The sequence below is a fragment of the Hemitrygon akajei genome, chromosome 7 (assembly GCF_048418815.1).
Source record: "Hemitrygon akajei chromosome 7, sHemAka1.3, whole genome shotgun sequence".
NCBI classification, from domain to species: Eukaryota; Metazoa; Chordata; class Chondrichthyes; order Myliobatiformes; family Dasyatidae; genus Hemitrygon; species Hemitrygon akajei.
Genome location: NC_133130.1, coordinates 37,223,017 through 37,245,052, shown reverse-complemented (window position 1 = coordinate 37,245,052; position 22,036 = coordinate 37,223,017). Strand labels below are relative to the sequence as shown.

The 22,036-nt window shown below is 40.5% G+C and overlaps 1 protein-coding gene across 1 annotated transcript in view; it reads right to left on the bottom strand.

Moving 5' to 3' along the window:
• abcg8 (ATP-binding cassette, sub-family G (WHITE), member 8) overlaps positions 1-22,036 on the bottom strand; it is a 61,881-nt gene that overhangs the window by 18,636 nt on the left and 21,209 nt on the right. The window contains exons 7-11 of the mRNA XM_073050651.1: positions 9,013-9,178; positions 4,475-4,567; positions 4,181-4,380; positions 2,630-2,706; positions 1,378-1,645 (exon numbers count right to left, since the gene is read on the bottom strand). Coding sequence (XP_072906752.1) covers positions 1,378-1,645; positions 2,630-2,706; positions 4,181-4,380; positions 4,475-4,567; positions 9,013-9,178 — 804 coding nt within the window. The remainder of the gene's footprint in view (positions 1-1,377; positions 1,646-2,629; positions 2,707-4,180; positions 4,381-4,474; positions 4,568-9,012; positions 9,179-22,036) is intronic.

Genomic DNA, 22,036 nt, shown 5'->3' with positions numbered 1-22,036 from the left:
TTGCCCCACTCCAGCAACTTGATGCGCTGTCGGTCGACAGAGGTGCATGGTAGCTAGTCTCTTAACGCAAGCTGTGAGCTGTTGAATACTTGCCCCCACACCCGTGCACTAAACCAGCCATTTTAAATCACAAAGAAACCTCTAGCTCATGATCTTTAGGCAGAAGATTATCAGCCTATTGGAGCTACATTTCAGAGTGATATACACTCAGTGGCCACTTTTTTAGGTACACCTGGTCATTAATGCAAATATCTAATCCTATGGCAGCAATTCAATGCTTAAAAGCATACAGAAATGGTCAAACAGTAGTTGTTCAGACCAAACATCAGAAAGGGGAAAAATGTGATACAAGTGACTTTGACTGTGGAATGATTGTTGGGGTCAGAAAGGGTGGTTTGATATCTCAGAAACTGCTGATCTCCTGGAATTTTCACACATGACAGTCTCTTAAAGTATACAGAAATTGGTGTGAAAAGCTAAAGAAAATATCTAGTGAGCATCATTTCTGTGGGCAAAAATGTCTTGTTAATGAGAGAGGTCAGAGGAGATAGAAACACAAATGACCATGCGTTACAACAGTAGTGTGCAGAAGAGCATCTCTGAAATCACAACACATCAAGCATTAAAGTGAATGGACTACAGCAGCAGAAGAAAATGAACATACATTCAGTGGCCACCTTATTACTTACAGGAGATACATAATAAAGTGGCGGCCAAGTGTATATTCAAACAAACCACAATTTAAAAGAAACTTAATAAGTAAAATATTATTGATGTGTGTGGTAGGATTGTAATCAGATTTAATATCACTGGCATAAGTTGTGAAATAAGCTGGTTTGTGGCAACAGTATATTGCAATACATAATTATAAAAAACGATATATTACAACAATAAACAAAAAAACAAATAAATAAATAAAGTAAGCAATGCAAAAAGAGAGCAAAAAAAGAAACAAAAATAGTGAGGTAGTGCACATGGGTTCATTGTCCATTTGGAAATCTGATGGTGGAGAGGAAGAAGCTGTTCCTAAAATGTTGAGTGTGTGTCCTCAGGCTCCTGTACTTCATCCTTGATGGAAGCAATGAGAAGAGAGTGTGTCCTGGATGATGGGGGTCGTCAGAGGTGGATGCAGCCTTTTTGAGGCATCACCTTTTGAAGATTACCTTTTTAAGGCATCCTTTAGAAGATGGGATTATTGAAGGTCAAAAATGAACTTTATGAGCAATTGTGAGATTAGTTTTGCATCCTTATTGCAATAATCCATATTGGCCATAAGGATTTACCAGTAACACCCTTATTGATAGTTAGGTAGTTCTGTTAAATACATATCAGAAATTAGACATACAGGATTCTCTGATTGGATTTAAACATGCTTACCTGTCCACATGTTTTTTAGACTAATGACAAAACCTCCTGTCAAGTAGAAGATTGTAAAAAAGGTGTTCCCTATTAACGAAGATAACTGGAGTGTTGGGAGTAGTGCCGACACCCACAAGGCCATGACTCTGCTGCAGTAAACCAGCAGCCACACCAACAGAAAGCTCAAGAGGAACAGACTGGCCTCAGGTCTGAGATCTGCTATCCAGTAGAAAGGCACGCCATAGATTATTACAAATGCACAGTGTTCTGGCAGTTCTCCCAAAAGCTGCGGAATGAGAGATAATGACAAGTGGTTATAAACAAATTATAAATTAAATAATAAAAATAGAAAATGCCAGAAACATTCAGCAGGTCAGACTACATCTGTGGAAAGATAAACTGTGTTGATATTTCTCTGACAGGAAAGAGTTCAGACAAAGGGTGTTCACCCCTGTTTGGTTTACATTGATATGGCCTGACTTCTATGTGTTTCCAACATTTGCTGATTTTATTTCAGATTTTCAGCATCTGCAGTTTCATCTACAAATTAAATGAAAAGTTCCATCACCCCAACTGTTTTGGTTTGTAGCAGATGTAAAACAATTACAGAAACAACCAAAGCATTCATGGGGCAACCTGATGGGAATAATCCTCAACTCCTCGTGTGAAAATACAGAAAAATAAACTAACCAGGTAAATATGCATAGGATATTTAGGTAGGGAACAGATCAAGTATGCACCCAAATAGAAAATCAAAATTATTGTTTTTATTCCTGTATCAATCAGAAACCCTTTACCTGCCATTAGAAACAAGTTTATTGTACATGATTTTCACCCACATACAAAACCATTCATTTGGTGGAGATAGTTTTCCCAATGGACACAAATATTTACTGTTAATGACTGTCCATTACACCACAGGCATTTAGGGCAGCAATGAAGGTCCTTCATCTCTGTCTGTCCTTGGCCCTATACCATGGCACACAATATTTATTTGACCAGTTACGGTTGTTAGCCCTGAGTTGAACCCCTGAACCTGGAGGGCTGGTGGGACCACCCTTAGTCTGGCCTCTACCCCTTGACATGTTTACCATGGGTGACCCAACCAAAAGCCAAAGTATAAATCCCTGACTCCAGCCAGCATAGCTCTCCAGGTCATTGAGGCACAGAAGCCTCCAAACGTTATGACAAGGTTGTGGTCCTCTTGGAGGATATTTACTGTACTTCTCTAGTATTTCTGATTCAGTTAGAAAAGTGAAGATTAATTTACCTTAGCAAAAAAGTAAGAAGTGATGGAATACATCCCATCCTCCAACTCGTGGTAAAGCATTGCCCTTTCTGAATGACCTATGGAAAGATAAAGATGATTGTGTTCAGTCCAGAAGAACTTAGCAATGTATGTGAACGAGTGTCTTCCAGAAAATAGAACATAGAACATAGAATAGTACAGCACATTACAGGCCCTTTGGCCCACAATGTTGTGCTGACCCTCAAACCCTGCCTCCCATATAACCCACAACTTTAAATTCCTCCATATACCTGTCTAGTAGTCTCTTAAATTTCACTAGTGTGTCTGCCTCCACCACTGACTCAGGCAGTGCATTCCACGCACCAACCACTCTCTGAGTGAAAAACCTTCCTCTAATATCCCCCTTGAACTTCCCTCCCCTTACCTTAAAGCCATGTCCTCTTGTACTGAGCAGTGGTGCCCTGGGGAAGAGGCGCTGGCTGTCCACTCTGTCTATTCCTCTTAATATCTTGTTACACCTCTATCATGTCTCCTCTCATCCTCCTCCTCTCCAAAGAGTAAAGCCCTAGCTCCCTTAATGCTGCAAATACTGGAGCAATAAACAAAATGCTGGATACTCAGTGGGTCAAGCAGCCTCTGTGATGGGAAAGGAATTGTTGGTGATGCAGGATTTCTACTCGAATTATCAATGCTTCCTTTCCTCCCATATTTGTTGCTGACCTGCTGATTCCTCCAGCACATGGTTTATAGTTTTTGGTATTGCCTTGGGCTGGCTGGTGGTGTAGTGGCATCAGCGCTGGACTTTGAGGCAGATGGTCCTGAGTTCGAATCCGGCCGGGTCCCAACCTGGGCCATGGAGGAAAGACCTAGCAATCTACTTCTGTATCTTGGAAACCTTATGAAAACCTTATGGACTACTACACTATCCATAGGGTTGCCATGAGTCGAAGGCACTCAACAATTGCCTTTCGGGAGGAAAGGTAGAGACAATTGTTGCACTTTTTAGTTGCGGGGAGAGCAATGCTTAAATATCTAACACCTAATATCTAATCTATACCTAATATCTATCTATCCTACAGAGCTGATAGAAGTAACTAATGTGTTATTTCACAATGGTAAAATTTCTTATTGTTGACAATTCTTCTTTTGCCGCTACAGAATAATGCAGTCTGTGTAATCTCTTTCAGGTCAGGCCCATATTTGCAAAATGGTTGTCCAAGTTAAAATGCTGTTGTTGATGTAGCTTGAGGTCAGAGTTTAATCACTTTTGGATGGAAAATTGGAAACTGCAATGTTTTGGGTTTTGGTAATTTTTCATCTCGAGAACTTTCTCTTAATTAAATATTCAAGTATCCACATATATTTTTATTTACTTATTATCTGCAAAATTACAATTTCTCTAATGTGTTTAGAAATTGTATTTGACATAAATGAATTCAGTCTGCCCAAAAGGCATTGAGTGCAAATAAGTCCAGCAGATCCTTTCAATGTTTTGTGTTCTGGAGGAAACACATTTAAAAATAAAATATTTTATTAAAACATTTTAAACGATAGGAAATAAAAACAACTTACATTTAGCAGTAACATCCAAAACGACTGCAAATGGTGTCAAAGCCCCAATCATGTATAGCAATGCCACCGTGTCCTGGATGGATAATTTCTTACTGCCTTCATTGTAGTATAGAAAGCCAATCAGTAAAGACATCAGAAGCGCCTCAAATCCATGCACAGCAAGGGTTGGCAAATCTCTGAAGTCATTAGAAACCTGTCGACTGGCTCAAAACAAAAAGTAGTTTAAAAAGCGTTTTAAGAGTCATTTATTTTAACAAGAAAAGTTAACTTAAAACTGCAGTTTAACTCTCTTACCTCAGTAAGATACAAAATTGTCTGAAGTGTCCGGGTAGTTTGTCCACAGATTCTGTTTTAATACTAATAATCTCGTCTGAAGTTAGTGAAGCTCTGGAAGAATTTTAAAATGAGATTTTAAACAACAAGAGCAATATGTTGAAAACATCATATTTACGATGCTAAATTTAATTTCTCCATATGCTGATTACCTATGAAATTACAATTTTCCTAATGTTTTTAGATAGATAGATAGATAGATAGATAGATAGATACTTTATTCATCCCCATGGGGAAATTCAACATTTTTTCCAATGTCCCATACACTTGTTGTAGCAAAAACTCATTACATACAATACTTAACTCAGTAATAATATGATATGCATCTAAATCACTAACTCAAAAAAAGCATTAATAATAGCTTTAAAAAAAGTTCTTAAGTCCTGGCAGTTGAATTGTAAAGCCTAATGGCATTGGGGAGTATTTTAGAAACTGTGTTTGACATGAATTAATTCCGTTTGCCCAATAGGCAATAACTGTAGATAATATTTGCATAATAAATCCATAAATATTTCATGAACCACATTGCAGCAAAAATATTAACTAAGAAATAAAATTTTCAGAAATTCACATTTACTTCTAATTAAAAATAAAAATTTTAGAGCTTTCTATTTGACACAGTCACTAAGAATCAATACATTTAAACATTCACATATACAATGTATTTACTGCTTCAATTATATCACTCAAAAAAGTAAACCAACAGGTTTACTTTCAGATTTCTCCTGCTTAACTTTCCTACCTGACTTCTACCTCGGCTCTCCTCCAAACTCTACAAAGCTTATCGTTGTTCACCTGTTTCTGCCATGGGCCTCTCATTCCTTCAACATCCTTGACCTTGTCCTATGCTCCATTGCAAATGTGCTATTTCAAATATGCTTCCATTGCTTATAGTTTTCACATAATATTATATCTTTTAGATATTGATGCAGATTTGCAACTGTCTGTTTCTCAGACCCAATATTCTCAATTTGTGCCTGGATTCCACCACACTAGGCAAATGGTATACTGCATAAGCTCAATCTAATGAAGATGCTACAGTTAATGATTTTCTTGTCTCCTGAAACTTCTCAATTGATTCTATATAGAGATTATTTTTCATTAATATTTCAGATTATTAAAACATTTAACATTTGATTTTTTATTATAATAAACAAGCACATAAACTTCTAATAATGGTTTTCGGTTTTGTTGAAGATTCGTTTCACCTGATTATCATAAGATGATAAGATATACAAGCAGAATTAGTCTATATAGCCCATAGAGTTGCTCCATCATTTCATTATGGCTGATCCATTTCCCTCTTAGCCTCAATCTCCTTCCTTCTCCCCATATACCTTCATGCCCTGACTAATCAAGCATCAACCTTTGCAATAAGTATACCCAAGGACTTGACCTCCACAGCCATCTGTGAGAAAGAATTTCACAGATTCCACCTCATCTCTGTTCTAAAAGTATGTCCCTCTATTCTGAGGCTCTACTCTCTGGTCCTAGATCCCTCAACATAGGAAACATCCTCTCCATATCCACTCTGTTGAGGCCTTTCAACATTTGATAGGATTCAATAAAATTACCCCTCCTCCCGTTCTTCTGAATTCCAGTGAGTACAGGGGCCCGGAGCCATAAAACACTCCTCATATGATAAGCTTTTCAATCCCAGAAACATGTTTGTGAACTTCCTTTGAACCCTCTTCAAAGTCAGTACATACTTCCTTAGACAAGGGGCCCAAAGCTGCTCACAATGCTCCAAGTGAGTGCTTTATAAAGTCTCAACATTACATCCTTGCTTTTATATTCTACTTCTCTTGAAATGAATGGGAACATTGCATTTGCCTTCCTCATTCTGACTCAACCTGCAAATGAACCTTTAGAGAAACCTACACAAGGACTCCCAAGTCCCTTTGTATCTCAGATTTTTGAATCTTCTCTCCATTTATAAAATAGTCTGCACTATTTTTTATTCCACCAATGTGCATGACCATACACTTCCTGACACTGTATTTCATCTGCCACTTCTTTGCTCTTTCTCCTAATCTGTCTAAATCCTTCTGTAGCTTCTTTGCTTCAAAATTAACTGCCCCTCCACCTATCTTCATATTGTCCACAAACTTGGCCAAAAAAACATCAATTCCACTGTCCAAGTCATTGACATATAACGTAAAAATTGGTCCCAGCATCGACCCCTGAGAAACACCACTAGTCACCAGCAGCCAAACAGAAAAGGCTCCTTTTGTTCTCACTCTTTGACTTCAGCCAATCAGCCAACGCCCTAACCATGCTAATATCCTTTCTGCAATACCACTGGCTCTTAACTTATTAAACAGTTTTATATGTGGCTAACTGTCAAAGGCATCTTGAAAATCCAAATACACAATATCCACTGATTCTCCTTTGTCCATCCTGCTTGTTAATTCTTCAAAGAATTCCAACAAATTTATCAGGCAAGATTTTCCCTTAAGGAAACCATGCTGACTTCAGCCTATTTTATCATGTGCCTCCAAGTACCCCAAAAGCACATACTTAACAATCAACTCCAAATTCTTCCCAACTGCTGTGGTCAGACTAACTGGTTTATAATTTCCTTTCTTCTGCCTCTCTCCCTTCTTGAAGAGTGGAGTAACATTTGCGATTTCCAGTCCTCTGGAATCATGCCACAGTCTTTTGATTCTTGAAAGATCATTACTGATGCTTCTACAGTCTCCTCAGCCACCTTTCCAGCATCATTTTCCATCGGTCTGATATCTACTCTTGCCTCTCCATTACTCTTTAAATATTTTAAGAAACTTTTGGTATCCTCTTTAATATTATAGGCTAGCTTATCTTTGTATTCCATCTTTTCCTTCTTAATCACAAACAAGAGAAAATCTGCAGATGCTGGAAATCCAAGCAACACACACAAAATGCTGGAGCAACTCAGCAGGCTAGGCAGCATCTATAGAAAAAAGTACAGTTGACATTTTGGGCTGAAACCCTTATTAATTACTTTTTTAGTTGCCTTCTGCTGGTTTTTAAAGGCTTCCCAATCCTCTAACTTCCCACTAATTTTTGTTCTATTTTTGCCCTCTCTTTGGCATTTATGTTGACTTTGACTTCCTTTGTCAGCCACAGTTGCATCATCCTGCCTTTAGAATACCCCTTCTTCTTTGGGATGTACCAATCCTGCACCTTACAAATTGCTCCCAGAAACTCTAGCTGTTGCTGCTCTGCTGTCATCCCTGCTAGTGTCCCCTTTCAATCACCTTTGTCCAACTCCTCTCTCATGCCTCTGTAATTCCTTTTACTCCACCGTAATTCTGATGCATCTGAATTTAGCTTCTCCCTTTCAAATTACAGAGTGAATTCTATCATATTATAATCACTGCCTCCCTAAGGGTTCCTTTACTGCTCTCTAATCAGTTCCAGTTCATTGCACAACACCCAATCCGGAATAGCTGATCCCCTAGTGGGCTCAATCACAAGCCTCTTTAAAAAGCCATTTTGTAGGCATTCTTCAAATTTCCCCTCTTGGAATCCAGCAACAACCTGATTTTCCCAATCTATCTGCATATTGAAACCCTCCCATGACTATTGTAACATTGCCCTTTCAACATACATTTTCTATCTCCCATTGTAATTTGCAGCCCACATCTTTGCCACTGTCGGAGGCCTGTATATATCTCCCATCAGGGTCTTTTTACCCCTGCAGTTTCTGAACTTTATCCATAATGATTCTACACCTTCCAATTCTATGTCACCTCTTTCTAAAGATTTGATTTCATTTTTTACCAACAGAGCCACCCCACCTCCTCTGCTTACCTGCATGTCCTTTTGATACAATGTGTATTCTCGGATGTTAAGCTCCCAGCTGTAATCTCCTTTCAGCCACAATTCAGTGATGCCCATAATGTCATATATGCCAATCTGTAACTGCTACAAGTTCATCTATCTTATTCTGTATACTGTGTGCTTTAAAATATAACACCTTCAGTCCTGTATTCATCACCTTTTTCAATTTTGTCCCCCTTTTATGTTACAACTCATCCTGTTGACTGCAATGTTGCCCTATTATCAAGCTTTTTGTACAGGTCGTACCTTCCCCAGAAGGGATCCCAGTGTTCCATTAGTCTGAACCCCTGCCCCCTCTACCAGTTCCTCAGCCACGCATTTATCTGCCAAATGCTGCTATTCTAGCCCTGTTGCATGGCACAGGCAACAATCCAGAGATTACTACTCTGGCAGTCCTGCTTTTTGGCTTTCTACCTAGCTCCCTAAAATCTCTCTTCAGGACCTCCTCGACTTTCCTACCTTTGTCATTGGTGCCAATATGTACCAAGATATCCGGCTGCTCACCCTCCCCTTTTTGCCATGGACTTGATCTGAGACATCCCTGAACCTGGCATCTGGGAGGCAAAATACAATCTGGGTGTCTCTATCACATCCATAAAATCTCACCCTTCTTCCCCTAACTATGGAATCTCTTATCACTACTGCAGTCATCTTCACCTCTCTTCTCGTCTTACCTTTTCGTGTTGTTCTTATCTGGAGTGGTGTTACAGCTATCAGATTTCCAAGTGTAATCATCTGTGTCTTTGACTTTTTCCCAAAATATGGAAGCAAATCTGTTGGCTTTATCCTGTGTGATTTGCTCCTGTTCCTTGGAACGCCTATCAATGCTGATTAGATCAACTGCAGGAGACAATATAATGTTTTTTAAGAGCCACTACTGACCATTCTAAACAAATCAACAGTAGAGGTCATAATTAAGAATTGCACAACAAAATTACTTTTGAATGACATTGAATGATAATGTGTCACAACCATGGATTTGGCAGCACAGTCTGACAAATCTGTTAAGAGTTCTTCAAGAGAGTAACAAGTTGGGTTGACAAAGGAGAGGCAGCAGATGTCATCTACTTGGATTTTCAGAAGGCATTTGATAAGGTGCCACACATGAGACTGCTTAGCAAGATAAAATCCTATGGTGTTACAGGAAAGATACTGGCATGGATAGAGGAATGTCTGACAAGCAGGAGGCAGCGAGTGGGGATAAAGGGGGCTTTTTCTGGTTGGCTGCTGGTGACTAGTAGTGTTCCTCAGGGGTCAATATTGGGACTGCTACTTTTCACATTGTTTGTCAGTGTTTTGGATAATGGAACTGACGGCTTTGTGGCAACGTTTACAGATGCTAGGAAGATAGGTGAAGGGGTAGTAGTCCTGAGAAGCAGGACTTAGAGAAATTGAACAATGGGCAAAATAAGTGGCAGATGGAATACAATGTTGGGAAATGAATGATAATGCATTTTGGGAAAAGGAACAATAGTGTGCACTACTATCTAAATGTGGAGAAGGTTCAAACATCAGAGGTGCAGAGTGACTTAGGAGTCCTCTTGCAAGACTCCCAGAAGGTTCACTTACAGGCTGAATTTGTGGTGAAGAAGGCAAATGCAATGCTGGCATTTATTTCAAGGGGAATAGAACATAAAAGCAAGGAGATAATGCTGAGCCTTTATAAGACACTAATCAGGCCGCGCTTGGAGTATTGTCAACAGTTTTGGGCCCCATATCTCAGAAAGGGTGTGTTGTCATTGGACAGAGTCCAGATGAGGTTCCTGAGGATGATTCCAAGAATGAAAGGGTTAACATCTGAGGAGCGTTTGGCAGCTTTGGGCCTGTACTCATTGTAATTTAGAAGAATGCAAGGGGATCTCAATGAAACCTACCGAATCTTGAAAGGACTAGATAGAGTGGATGTCTAAGAGGATGTTTCCTATGGTGGGGTAACCCTTTAACACAGAGGTAGGAAATAATTTTCTTAGCCAGAGAGCAGTAAATCTGTGGATTGCTCTGCCACAGACTGCGGTGGAGGCCACGTCCATGCGTATATACAAGGCAGAAGTTGATCATTTCCTGATGGGTCAGGGCATCAAATTATATGGCAAGAAGGCGGGTGTATGGGGTTCATCCGGGATCAGCCATGATGGAACGGTGGAGCAGACCTGAAGGGCTGAACAGCCTAATTCTGCTTCTGTGTCTTATGGAAGCAGGAAATCTGCAGAGGACTTGGACAGATTAGGACAATGGGCAAAGAAGCAGTCTGAATGGCTGAGTGGCCAAATTCAGCTCTTACATCTCATGGTCTTATGTTACTTCGATGTCACATGATTCTACTTTGAATTAACATTCCAGAAAGAATGCTGATATTTATCCCTCAACCAACATCGTCGGAACAGATCTGTCATTATTATTTTCCTTTTATAAGACGTGGGTGTGTGCAGTTTGGTTGCCACACTTCTACCATTGCTCCACTGGATACATTTCAGAAATTACTTATCTTGCGATAATGTTCTTTTGGTAACGCTGAAAGGAATGTGAAAAGCACTATGTAACTGTAAGTCTAAGAACAATTATGACATAAAAAGAGTAATAGAAGAAAATCTTTGAATGATGAATGGCATACTGAATAATGTATACCTTTGATCATTGACAATAACTTGTTTGTGGTTAATAGTTAATGACAACTGGTCTTTTAATGCCAGTAGGATAGATACACATGGGGGAGGTACTAAAATGTTGATTAATTATTTTACAGTAACACAAGGAACAAAAATGCTGACCAATGGCTGATGAAGGGTGTTTTAAAAAAGTATTGATTTACAGATCAAGTGAAATTTTACCACATACTGTTCAATTTGAACACAAAGTACACTGCAGATGCTGTGGTCAAATCAACACGTACAAACAAGCTGGATGAACTCAGCAGGTTGGGTAGCATCTGTTGAAATGAGCAGTCAACATTTCAAGCTGAGACCCTTCGTCAGGACTAAAGAAGGAGGGAGCAGAGGCCCTATAAAGAAGGTGGGGAGAGGGTGGAAGGTGCCAGGAGAAAAACCAATCAGAGGAAAGATCAAGGGTGGGGGAGGGGAAGCAGGGAGGGGATAGGTAGGAGAGGTGAAGAAGGAATGTAAGGGGAAAGCACTATGGGCAGTAGAAGAAGGCAGAATCATGAGCGAGGTGATAGGCAGCTAGAAGAAGAGGCAGAGTGAAAGTGGGATGGTGGAAGGGAGAGGGAGGGAATTACTGGAAGTTGGAGAACTCGATGTTCATACCAAGGGGCTGGAGACTACCCAGACGGTATATGAGGTGTTGCTCCTCCAACCTGAGTTTGGCCTCATCAAGGCAATAGAGGAGGCCATGTATGGACATATCCAAATGGGAATGTGAAGCAGAGTTGAAGTGGGTGGCAACCAGGAGATCCTGTCTGTTGTGGTGGACGGAGCGGAGGTGCTTGACGAAGCGGTCCCCCAATCTGCGTCGCGTCTCGCCGATGTAGAGGAGACCGCACCGGGAGCACCAGATGCAATAGATTACCCCAACAGACTCACAAGTGAAGTGTTGCCTCATCTGGAAGGACTGTTTGGGGCCCTGAATGATGGTAAGAGAGGAGGTGTAGGGACAGGTGTAGCACTTACGCTTGCAGGGATAAGTACCAGGTGGGAGATCTGTGAGGAGGGACATGTGGACCAGGCAGTCGTGGAGGGAACGATCCCTGTGAAAAGCAGAGAGGGGTAGAGAGGGAAAGAAACACTTCACTTGTGAGTCTGTTGGGGTCACCTATTGCATCCGGTGCTCCCGGTGCAGCCTCCTTTACATCGGTGAGACCCGACGCAGATTGGGGGACCGCTTTGTCGAGCACCTCCGCTCCATCCGCCACAACAGTCAGGATCTCCGGGTTGCCACCCACTTCAACTCTGCTTCACATTCCCATTCAGATATGTCCATACATGGCCTCCTCTACTGCCATGATGAGGCCAAACTCAGGTTGGAGGAGCAACACCTCATATACCGTCTGGGTAGTCTCCAGCCCCTTGGTATGAACATTGAATTCTCCACCTTCCAGTAATTCCCTCCCTCTCCCTTCCACCATCCCACTTTCACTCTGCCTCTTCTTCTAGCTGCCTATCACCTCTCTCATGATTCTGTCTTCTTCCACTACCCAATAGTGCTTTCCCCTTACATTCCTTCTTCACCTCTCCTGTTTAAACCTCCCTGCTTCCCCTCCCCCACCCCTTGATCTTCTCTCTGATTGGTTTTTCTCCTGGCACCTTCCACCCTCTCCCCACCTTCTTTATAGGGCCCCTGCCCCCTCCTTCTTCAGTCCCAACAAAGGGTCTCAGCCCGAAACGTTGACTGCTCATTTCAACGGATGCTGCCCGACCTTTTGAGTTCATCCAGCTTGTTTGTACGTGTTCAATTTGAAGGCTCTTTGTGGAGTCACCAGTATTGAATTAAAAAGATAACTTTAAATATATTTTATTATACTGATAGGTTCAAAAAGCTATTTTATAACACTGGACAACAAAGATTTTGCTTCCTGAATACTTTTGGGTATACCTTATGGATTTTAGCTGCCAATAATGAAAATCGCCATGAAATTCCCCTATCACACATCATTTTAGTTGTTTCAATTGGGAAGATGTTAGAGTCAATTGTTAAGGATGAGGTTATAGAGTACTTGGTGACACAGGACAAGATAGGACAAAATCAGCACGGTTTTCTTAAGGGAAAATCTTCCATGACAAGCCTGTTGGAATTCTTTGAGGAGATTACAAGTAGGATAGATAAAGGGGATGTTATATATTTGGATTTTCAGAAGACCTTTTACAAAGTGCCACACATGAGGCTACTAACCAAATTAAGAACCCATGGTATTACAGGAAAGTTATTAACGTGGTTAGAGCATTGGCTGATTGGAAGGAGGCAGTGAGTGGGAATAAAAGGATCCTTTTCTGGTTGGTTGCCAGTGACTAGTGGTGTTCCGCAGGGGTCTGTGTTAGGACCATTTCTTTTTATTGTGTATATCAATGATTTAGATGATGGAATAGATGGCTTTGTTGCCAAGTTTGCCAACAATATGAAGATTGGTGGAGGGGTAGGTAGTGTTGAGGAAACAGGTAGGCTGCAGAAGGACTTAGATAGATTTGGAGAATGGGCAAGTAAGTAGCAAATGAAATACAATGTTGGAAAATGCATGGTCGTGTACTTTGGTAGTAATAAATGGGCGGACTGTTCCCTAAATGGAGAGAAAAATCCAAGAAATCTGAGATACAAAGGGACTTGGATGTCCTCGTGCAGAACATGCTAAAGGTTAACTTGCAGGTTGAGTTGGTGGTGAGGAAGGAAAATGCCATGTTAGCATTCATTTCAAGAGGTCCAGAATACAAGGGCAGGGATGTGATGCTGATGCTTTATAAGGCACTGGTGAGGCTTCACCTTGAGTATTTGTGAACAGTTTTATGCTCTTCATTGAAGAAAAGATGTACTGGAATTGGAGAGGGTCTAGAGGAGGTTCACAAGGATGATTCCAGGATTAAAAGGGTTATCATGAGAGGAAGATTTGATGGCTCTGGGTCATTACTTGCTGGAATTTAGAAGGATGAGGGGAGATCTCATTAAAACCTTTCGAATGTTAAAAGGCCTAGACAGAGTAGATGTTGAAAGGATGGTTCCCGTAGTGGGGGAGTATAGGACAATAGGGTAAAACCTCAGGACAGAGGGGCGCCAATTTAAAACACAGATGTGGAGAAATTTCTTTTGCCAGAGGGTGGTAAGTATGTGGAATTTGTTACCACAGGCAGCTGTGGAGGCCAGGTCGTTGGGTGTATTTAAGGCAGAAATTGATAGGTTCTTGATTGGGCACAGCATCAAAGGTTACGAGGAGAAGGCTGGGGAATGGGGTTGAGGAGGGGAAAAAAGGGTTAGCCATGATTGAATGGTGGAATAGACTCGATGGGCCAAATGGCCTAATTCTGCTCCTATGTCTTATGGTCGAGTTAATAATTCAAGTTTATTAAAATGTTGACCACAATGTAAAGTTTTCTATCTTGTCCAGGCAGATGCTGCATGGCAAGACAGGTTTTAAAAAGACTATAAAAGTATCACGCACACACCATTCTATGCATTGCCTTTACATGTATATCGGTTTGCGATCACATTGACTTGAATGTTCTACGTGCATAGCATATTGTGCTTACTCATTATAATAAAGCAATTGTATTTTCAGGAGTATTTGTGATAGCAAAATGTTTTGCCAATGTTGCGACAGCCACGATACTTTCTGTTATATTTGTGGTGAGTATATTCTTAAATCTGAAAGATGGAGCATTTCTCCTCTTATTAAGAAAGCCTATGAGCTCTACTTCAGGTGTAAAACTGGCACCAAGCCAAAGCCCGGGCTCCTCAGATTTGTTGCACAACATGTGCTTTCAATCTTAGAGCTTGCCTCAGAAGTACTTGGATGACAAAGCCGTTTGCTGTCCCGATGATACGGCAAGAATGGAAGGATCAGGTAACAGACTGCTACTTTTGTCTGACCAACGAGTCTGGTTTCTCTGCTAAGAATAAGAAATCCACTGAATACCCCAATCTCCCATCAGCCGTGAGACCTTTGTCACATGACAACAGTCTTCCAGGACTGAAGCCACCATTGACATGGAGTCGAAAGGAGGCAGACAAAGATGCCATGATGCACAAGCCAGGAATGGAAAATGACACTGGTACTGATGCAGATTTTGAACCCTTAATGTCAAGTGAGCCTCATCTGATAACTCAATCTGAGTTAAATGACTTGATCAAAGATGGGGTTTGTTAAAGGCAAAAAGCAGAGTTACAGGGTTCAAGACTGCAAGGACAGACTCTGTGGTCACCGAGCACAAAAATTTCTGTCTTTCGTAGCTGCTAAGAAGATTTGACCCAATTCTTTGGTCAGGTTGATAATCTGTGTTTCTGCACTGACAGATCAAACAGATCGTCAATGCCAGGCAAATTAAAGAACTTCTAGTGGGAATGAAGAAAATCACATAGGAGCATTCAACGATGTTGTTGAAAATTTTCTTGGCTACGACAGAGCATCAAACTTCATGCAGCTGATTGACAACATGCTTCAAGCATACAAAACCATGAAATGCATCATGTCACTAAAGATTCATTTTAAGTCTCATTTAGACTTCTTCCCTGCAAATCTTGGTGCTGTCAGTGGTGAGCATGGTGAAAAGTTTCACCAGAACATTGCAGTCCTGGAGAAATGGTATCAGAGTAACTGGAATCCATCAATGCTAGCTGATTATTGTTGAACATAGAAACATAGAAAACCTACAGCACAATACAGGCCCTTCAGCCCACAAAGTTGTGCCGAACATGAACCTACCTTAGAATTACTAGGCTTACCCATAGCCCTCTATTTTTCTAAGCTCCATGAACGTATCTAAAAGTCTCTTAAAAGACCCTATTGTATCCGCCTCCACCACTGTTGCTGGCAGCCCATTCCACGCACTCACCACTCTCTGAGTAAAAAACTTACCCCTGACATCTCCTCTGTATGTACTCCCAAGAACCTTAAACCTGTGTCCTCTTGTGTCAACCATTTCATCCCTGGGAAAAAGCCTCTGACTATCCACACAATCAATGCCTCTCATCAAATATGTTAACATTTCAATGAGAAGCTTCAGATACTGATTACAAACAAAAATCACCAACAAAACATTTTTAGCTTTGTTGAACTATTGCAAAGTGTCAGCACTGTTATGCAATTAAATTCATTATATTCAATAAAAGATAATTTGTTGTTTCTCCAAATTCCTACGTGATACAAGTGGTCTGAAGTTATATTTGTGTTCAGCCACAAATACATTCTGAGGAAGCAACATGTTTGAAAAGTTCGCTAATACGGCTCAGGAAGTTCCAGAGTTCAGAGTTCAATTCCAGCATTGTTTTATATAGAGTGGAATGTGTGGGTTTTCCCAGGGTGCTCTGGTTTCCTCAAACAGTCCACAGACGTACCGGATAGGTTAATTGTAAATTGTCCTGTGTTTAGGTTAGGGTTAGTCGCGTTTGTCGGAGGTTGCAAGGTTGGTATGTCTCAAAGGGCCATTAGTGGCTACTCTGCCCTGTATCACTAAATAAAATAAATAAATAAGAAGAAAGACATCAGGAAGGCTGAAAGAAGGCACAAGGTTGCTCTAACAAACAAGTTGGAGGAGAATCCTAAAAGACTCTACAGATATGTTAAGAGCAAAAGGATTGCAAGGGACAAAATTGGTCCTGTAGGAGGCACATGCAGAAATTGCCAGGGCCTCAGCAGAAATATTAAAATTATCATTAGTGACAGGTAAGGTACCAGAGGATTGGAGGATAGCTAATGTTGTTCTGCTGTTTCAGAAAAGCTCTAAAAATAAACCAGGAAATTATAGGCCAGTGAGTCTGACATCAGTAGTGGGAACGTTACTGGAAGGTCTTCTAAGGGACTGGATATGTAAGTATTTGGATAGACATGGACTGATTAAGGGTAGTCAGCATGGCTTTGTGCATGGTAAATCAAGTCTAACCAATCTTTTGAGTTTTTTGAGGAGGTTACCAGGAAAGTGGATGAAGGCAAGGCAGTGGATGTTGTCTACATGGACTTTAGCAAGGCCTTTGACAAGGTCCCACATGGTTCAGTTGCTCAACATTCAAGATAAGGCAGTAAATTGGATTGCATATTGGCTTTGTGGGAAAAGCCTGAGAGTGGTAGTAGATGGATGCCTTTCTGACTGGAGGCCTGTGACAAGTGGAGTGCTGCGGGGATCGGTGCTGGGTCCATTGCTGTTTGTCATCTATATCAATGATCAGGATAATAATGCGATTAACTTGATCAGGATATTTGCAGATGACACCAAGATTAGGGATGTAGTGGACAGCAAGGAAAGTCTATCATGGCTTGCAGCGTGATCTGTACCAGGTGGAAAAATGGGGTGAAAAATGGCAGATGGAATTTAGTACAGACAAGTGCAGGGTGTTGCACTTTGGGAGGACCAGCCAGCATAGGTCTTACCCAGTGAATGGTAAGGAGTGTGGTAGAACAAAGGGATCTGGGAATACAGGTCCATAATACATTGAAAGTGGTGTCACAGGTAGATAGGGTCGTAAAGAAAGCTTTTGGCATATTGGCCTTCATAAGTCAACATACTACTAGGTACAGGAGATGGGATGTTATGTTGAAGTTGTATAAAACATTGATGAGGCCTAATTTGGTGTATTTGCAGTTTTGGTCACCTACCTACAGGAAAGATGTAAATAAGGTTGAAAAGAGTACTGAGAAAATTTACAAGGATGTTGTCGGGCTGGAGGACCTGAGTTATAAGGAAAGATTGAATAGGTTAGGATTTTATTCTTTTGAATATCGAAGATTGAGAGGAGATTTGGTAGAGCTTTACAAAATTATGAGAGGTATAGACAGGGTAGAAGCAGGCTTCTTCCACCGAGCTTAGGTGGGGCTACAACCAGAGGTCACAAGTTAAGGGTAAAAGATGAAAAGTGTAAGGGGAACATGAGGGGAATCCTCTTCATGTGAGCATGGAATGAGCAGCTAGCACAAGTGGTGCACGCAAGCTCAATTTCAATTTTAAAAGAAGTTTGGATAGGTAGATGGATGGTAGGAATATGGAGAGCTATGGTTCCGGTACAGGTTGATGGGAGTAGGCAGCTTAAATGGTTCAGCATGGGACTAGATGGGGCAAAGGGCCTATTTCTGTGTGGTACTTTTCTATGACTCTGATAAACATCTCATAACTGAGGCACATCAAATAATTTATTAGTTCCATAATTAATCTCACAAGAGACCAATATCAATGAAAGTTTTTGCAATGGGAATAAATAATATTTATGTTCTTTGTTCTCACTTCATTTTTCTCCAAGTTATCCCAAGGGAACTGGCTTCTGATATATGTAGTGCATTTAATATTTCAGTAATATTTGAGTAAAATTGTAACTATGTTGTTTGATTTAGCATTCTCTTGTTTGTTTACATAATTCATTACAGGTTGTAAGTAAGAAGTACGTGAATGGCATATGTCATTACGCCACCAGGTCGTATATGAGCGTCTCACTAAAAAAAGGAAAAAGAAAAGCTAAGTAGACTAGTATCCCAGCTTTTGTGTTTTTGTTTCAAGAAGTTTCTGCAGTTACAGTACAAACACAGCAGTGGTGTCAAGCAAGTTTTAAAATGAACCCGAGATGGCTACCTACTTGTTGAAGCACAGCACACTTTTCTTTGCAAGGGGAGATAGATGATTAATTTTTTTTTAAAAAGCAGAAAATAGATGAAATTAACATGTAATGAGTATAGACATGGGTTCATAAACTGAGTACCGAGTGATAATAATAACACACAATAAAAATAGAAATGGCAGGCTACATCAGAAAGATAGATGCATTCGATTCCGCACCCGATATCTAGATGATATATACTGAACAAATTGAGCAGTATTTTGAAGTAAGTGAAGTAGCTGATGAAAAACAAGTGCTAGTGTTGCTTAGTGCAATGGGCGGAAAAGCATACAGGGCTGTGATTGGATGGGACAACTACAACTTGATTGGTGATCCATCTATTATTTGCATGCCACATCCCCTGCAATATAGTCAACTGAAAGCAAATTAAGAAAGGTACTGGATGATGCTACAGCAGTGTTCAAGGATGGCACTGGAAAGCACAAACATATTAAAGGTAAAATAATGTTAAATGAAAATGCCACACCCAAGTTTTACAAAGCCCATCTGCTTTTTTATGCTATCTGTGATAAAGTAGCCAGTGAGCTAGGTCATATGGAAGCTGAAAGAATTCTTTTCAAGGTTGAGTGGAGACTATGGACAGTGCCAGTGGTCCCAGTAGCCAAGAAGGATGGGGCTGTTAGGATTTATGGTGATTTTAACCTTAAATAGTACTGACAGTAGATCAATACCCTCTGTCTGGGATAGGGGACATCTTTGCAAATCTTTCTGTAGGGAAACACTTCAGCAGTGAACTTAGCTGAGGCCTACCTATTGATGGAGATGGAAGAAGAGTCCAAAGTGTTTCTCACCATAAGCACTCACAACGGGCTTTACCACAATGATAGTCTTATTTTTGGAGTAGCGTTAGCATCTGCATGCTGGCAGAAAGCTATGTACCAGGTGCTGAAAGGCTGCTTAGTCCCTGTGTTACATGAATTACATCATTGTTACTGGTGAGGGTGACAAGGATCATCTCCAAGATCTCAAGACAGTCTTAAAAAGATTAGAAGATTATTGGCTCAGAGCACAATAAAGCAGGTAATTCTTAATAAAGAATTATTTAAAGCAGGTAACACTTACTGTGGTCACACCACTGACGCACAAGTATTACTGAGAAAATTCAAGCAGCGGTGTATGCCCCAAAGCCAAAAGATGTGTCACAGTTGTGGCCATTTTAAGATTTTTTCATTACTTGAACAGGTTACTGTGCTCCACCCCTTGAACTCATTTCTACAGATCGGGGAGAAATGCCAATAGGAAAAAGAGTGTGAGGTGGCTTTCCAAAAGACAAAGGAGATTGCGACATCAGACACTATACTCACACATTATGATCTACGTTGTCCTGTGAAGGCTACTTGTAATGTCTCACCTTATGTTATAGATGTAGTAATTTTACATGCTATGAGTGATGAGTGAACGTCCCATAACCTTTGCGCCACATTCTCTTACCACTGCAGAGAAAGATTATGCACAGATTGACACAGAGGCCTTGAGTCTAGTTTGGGGTGTAAAATGTTTTAACCAGTATGGGAGAGAGTTTACCCTCATTACTGATTATCAACCATTGGTGTCCATTTTCAATCCACAGAAGGGTGTTCCACTAACAGCAGCAGCATGAATGCAGAGATGGGCTCTGCTTCTTGGAGGGCACAATTACAAGATCAAATTCAAGAGAACAACTAATCATGGAAATGCAGACAGATCGTCCCATTTACCCATGGAAAAATAAATACCTGAAAAATGTACAAAAGAGGACACTCCACTTGACGTTTTCTCCCTAATGCAAATTGAAAGTCTCCCAATTATGGCAGAGATAATCCAAAGGGAAAGTAGAAAAGACCCCAACTGTCTGAGGTCTACATGGCAACCCAAAATGGCTGGAATGTGCAACAGAAATTGCAGCTCCTCCATTTTTAACAGCGCCAGGATAAACTTGCCTTTGATGGGGGTTGCCTTATGTGGGAATTGAGAGTTGTTGTACTATCCAAGCTGAGAGTTAAAGTGTTGGAGGAGCTATACACCAGCTATCTGGGGATGTCAAAATGAAAATGTTGGCTCAAAGCTTTGTCCGGTGGCTTGGGATGGATCAGCTTCTACTTCCTCAAGAGTCTGCGGAGATTTGGCATGTCATCAAAAACCTTGTCAAACACCAATGCCTTTGAGTGGAAAGTCCTGCAAACGGTAGTGGATTCGGTCTAGTACTTCATGGGCAGAGCCCTCCAACCATCGATACACTGGCGTAGAAAAGCAGCATCCATCAAAGATCCTTCCCAACCAGGCCATGCACTTTTCTCACTGCTGCCATCAGGTAGAAGGTACAAGTGCCTCAGGACTCACAACACCAGCTTCAAGAACAGTTACTACCCCTCAACCATCAGGTTTCTGAACAAAAAGGGATAACTACACTCATTCTATTTCTCGTCTCACTTTAAGGACTCTTTACCTTGTTATTTATACTTGTTATTTATTGCCATTTATTTATATTTGCATTTGCACAATCTGTTGTTCATTAATCCTGAACTGACCATTCTCCTACACAGTGGAGATTGTGTCTGATGTCATCTGCAGACGACACATTGATCAGTTGAGGAGAGCAGAGTCAATTGATGTCCATATATGTCAGAACCACTTCCTGCAGTACCAGAGTCAACCCCTACAACCACAACAGAAGAGGCCCCAGAAGCTGAGATTGTTTCACAGCCACAAGTCTCACCCTCCAAGAAGAGTGATACCCCTTGTCAGGAAAGACATTATACCACAACAGAAAGAAATTCTCCACAGCGATGAACTCTTTTGGCCTGAATGGGGTAATTTGAGAGTTACTATGGTGTAAATGTCTATATAGTAATTGTTTTATATAGTATAACTTATATATGTATATGATGACTAGAGAGCAAAACATTACATATCTCAGTTAAGATGAGTTCTATATTGAGCTAAGCAGGGAGGAGTGTAGTGTATTTAATCTTTCAGTCATATGTATTTGAGTGATATTGTAACTGTATTGCTTGATTAAGCATCCTTTGTTTACATAATTTATTATGGATTACACATAAGAAGTACATGAATGGCATATGTCATCATGCCACCATGTCATACAAGAGTGCCTCACTTAAAAAAAAAGAGAAACTGAGTAGACAAGTAAACTATGTAGGTTCTTGTGTTTTTCTTTCGATTAGTTTTTCCTGAGTTACAGAACATAACAGTTCCTTCTAATTTTTTGCAGACCAACCATTGCTCTGAGCAGGACATGTTTACACAGCCTGAAAACTGCACAGCATCTTAGATGATTTTTTGTAATATGCACACTATGAATATTTAGAATGAAAATTGAAAGTTACATACTTTTGGTTTATTTATTAACTGAAAGGTATAATGAATCAAAGTTCAAGGTTCAGGTTCAAAGTAAATTTGTAATCAAACTATGTACATGTCACCATATCTAACACTGAGATTCAATTT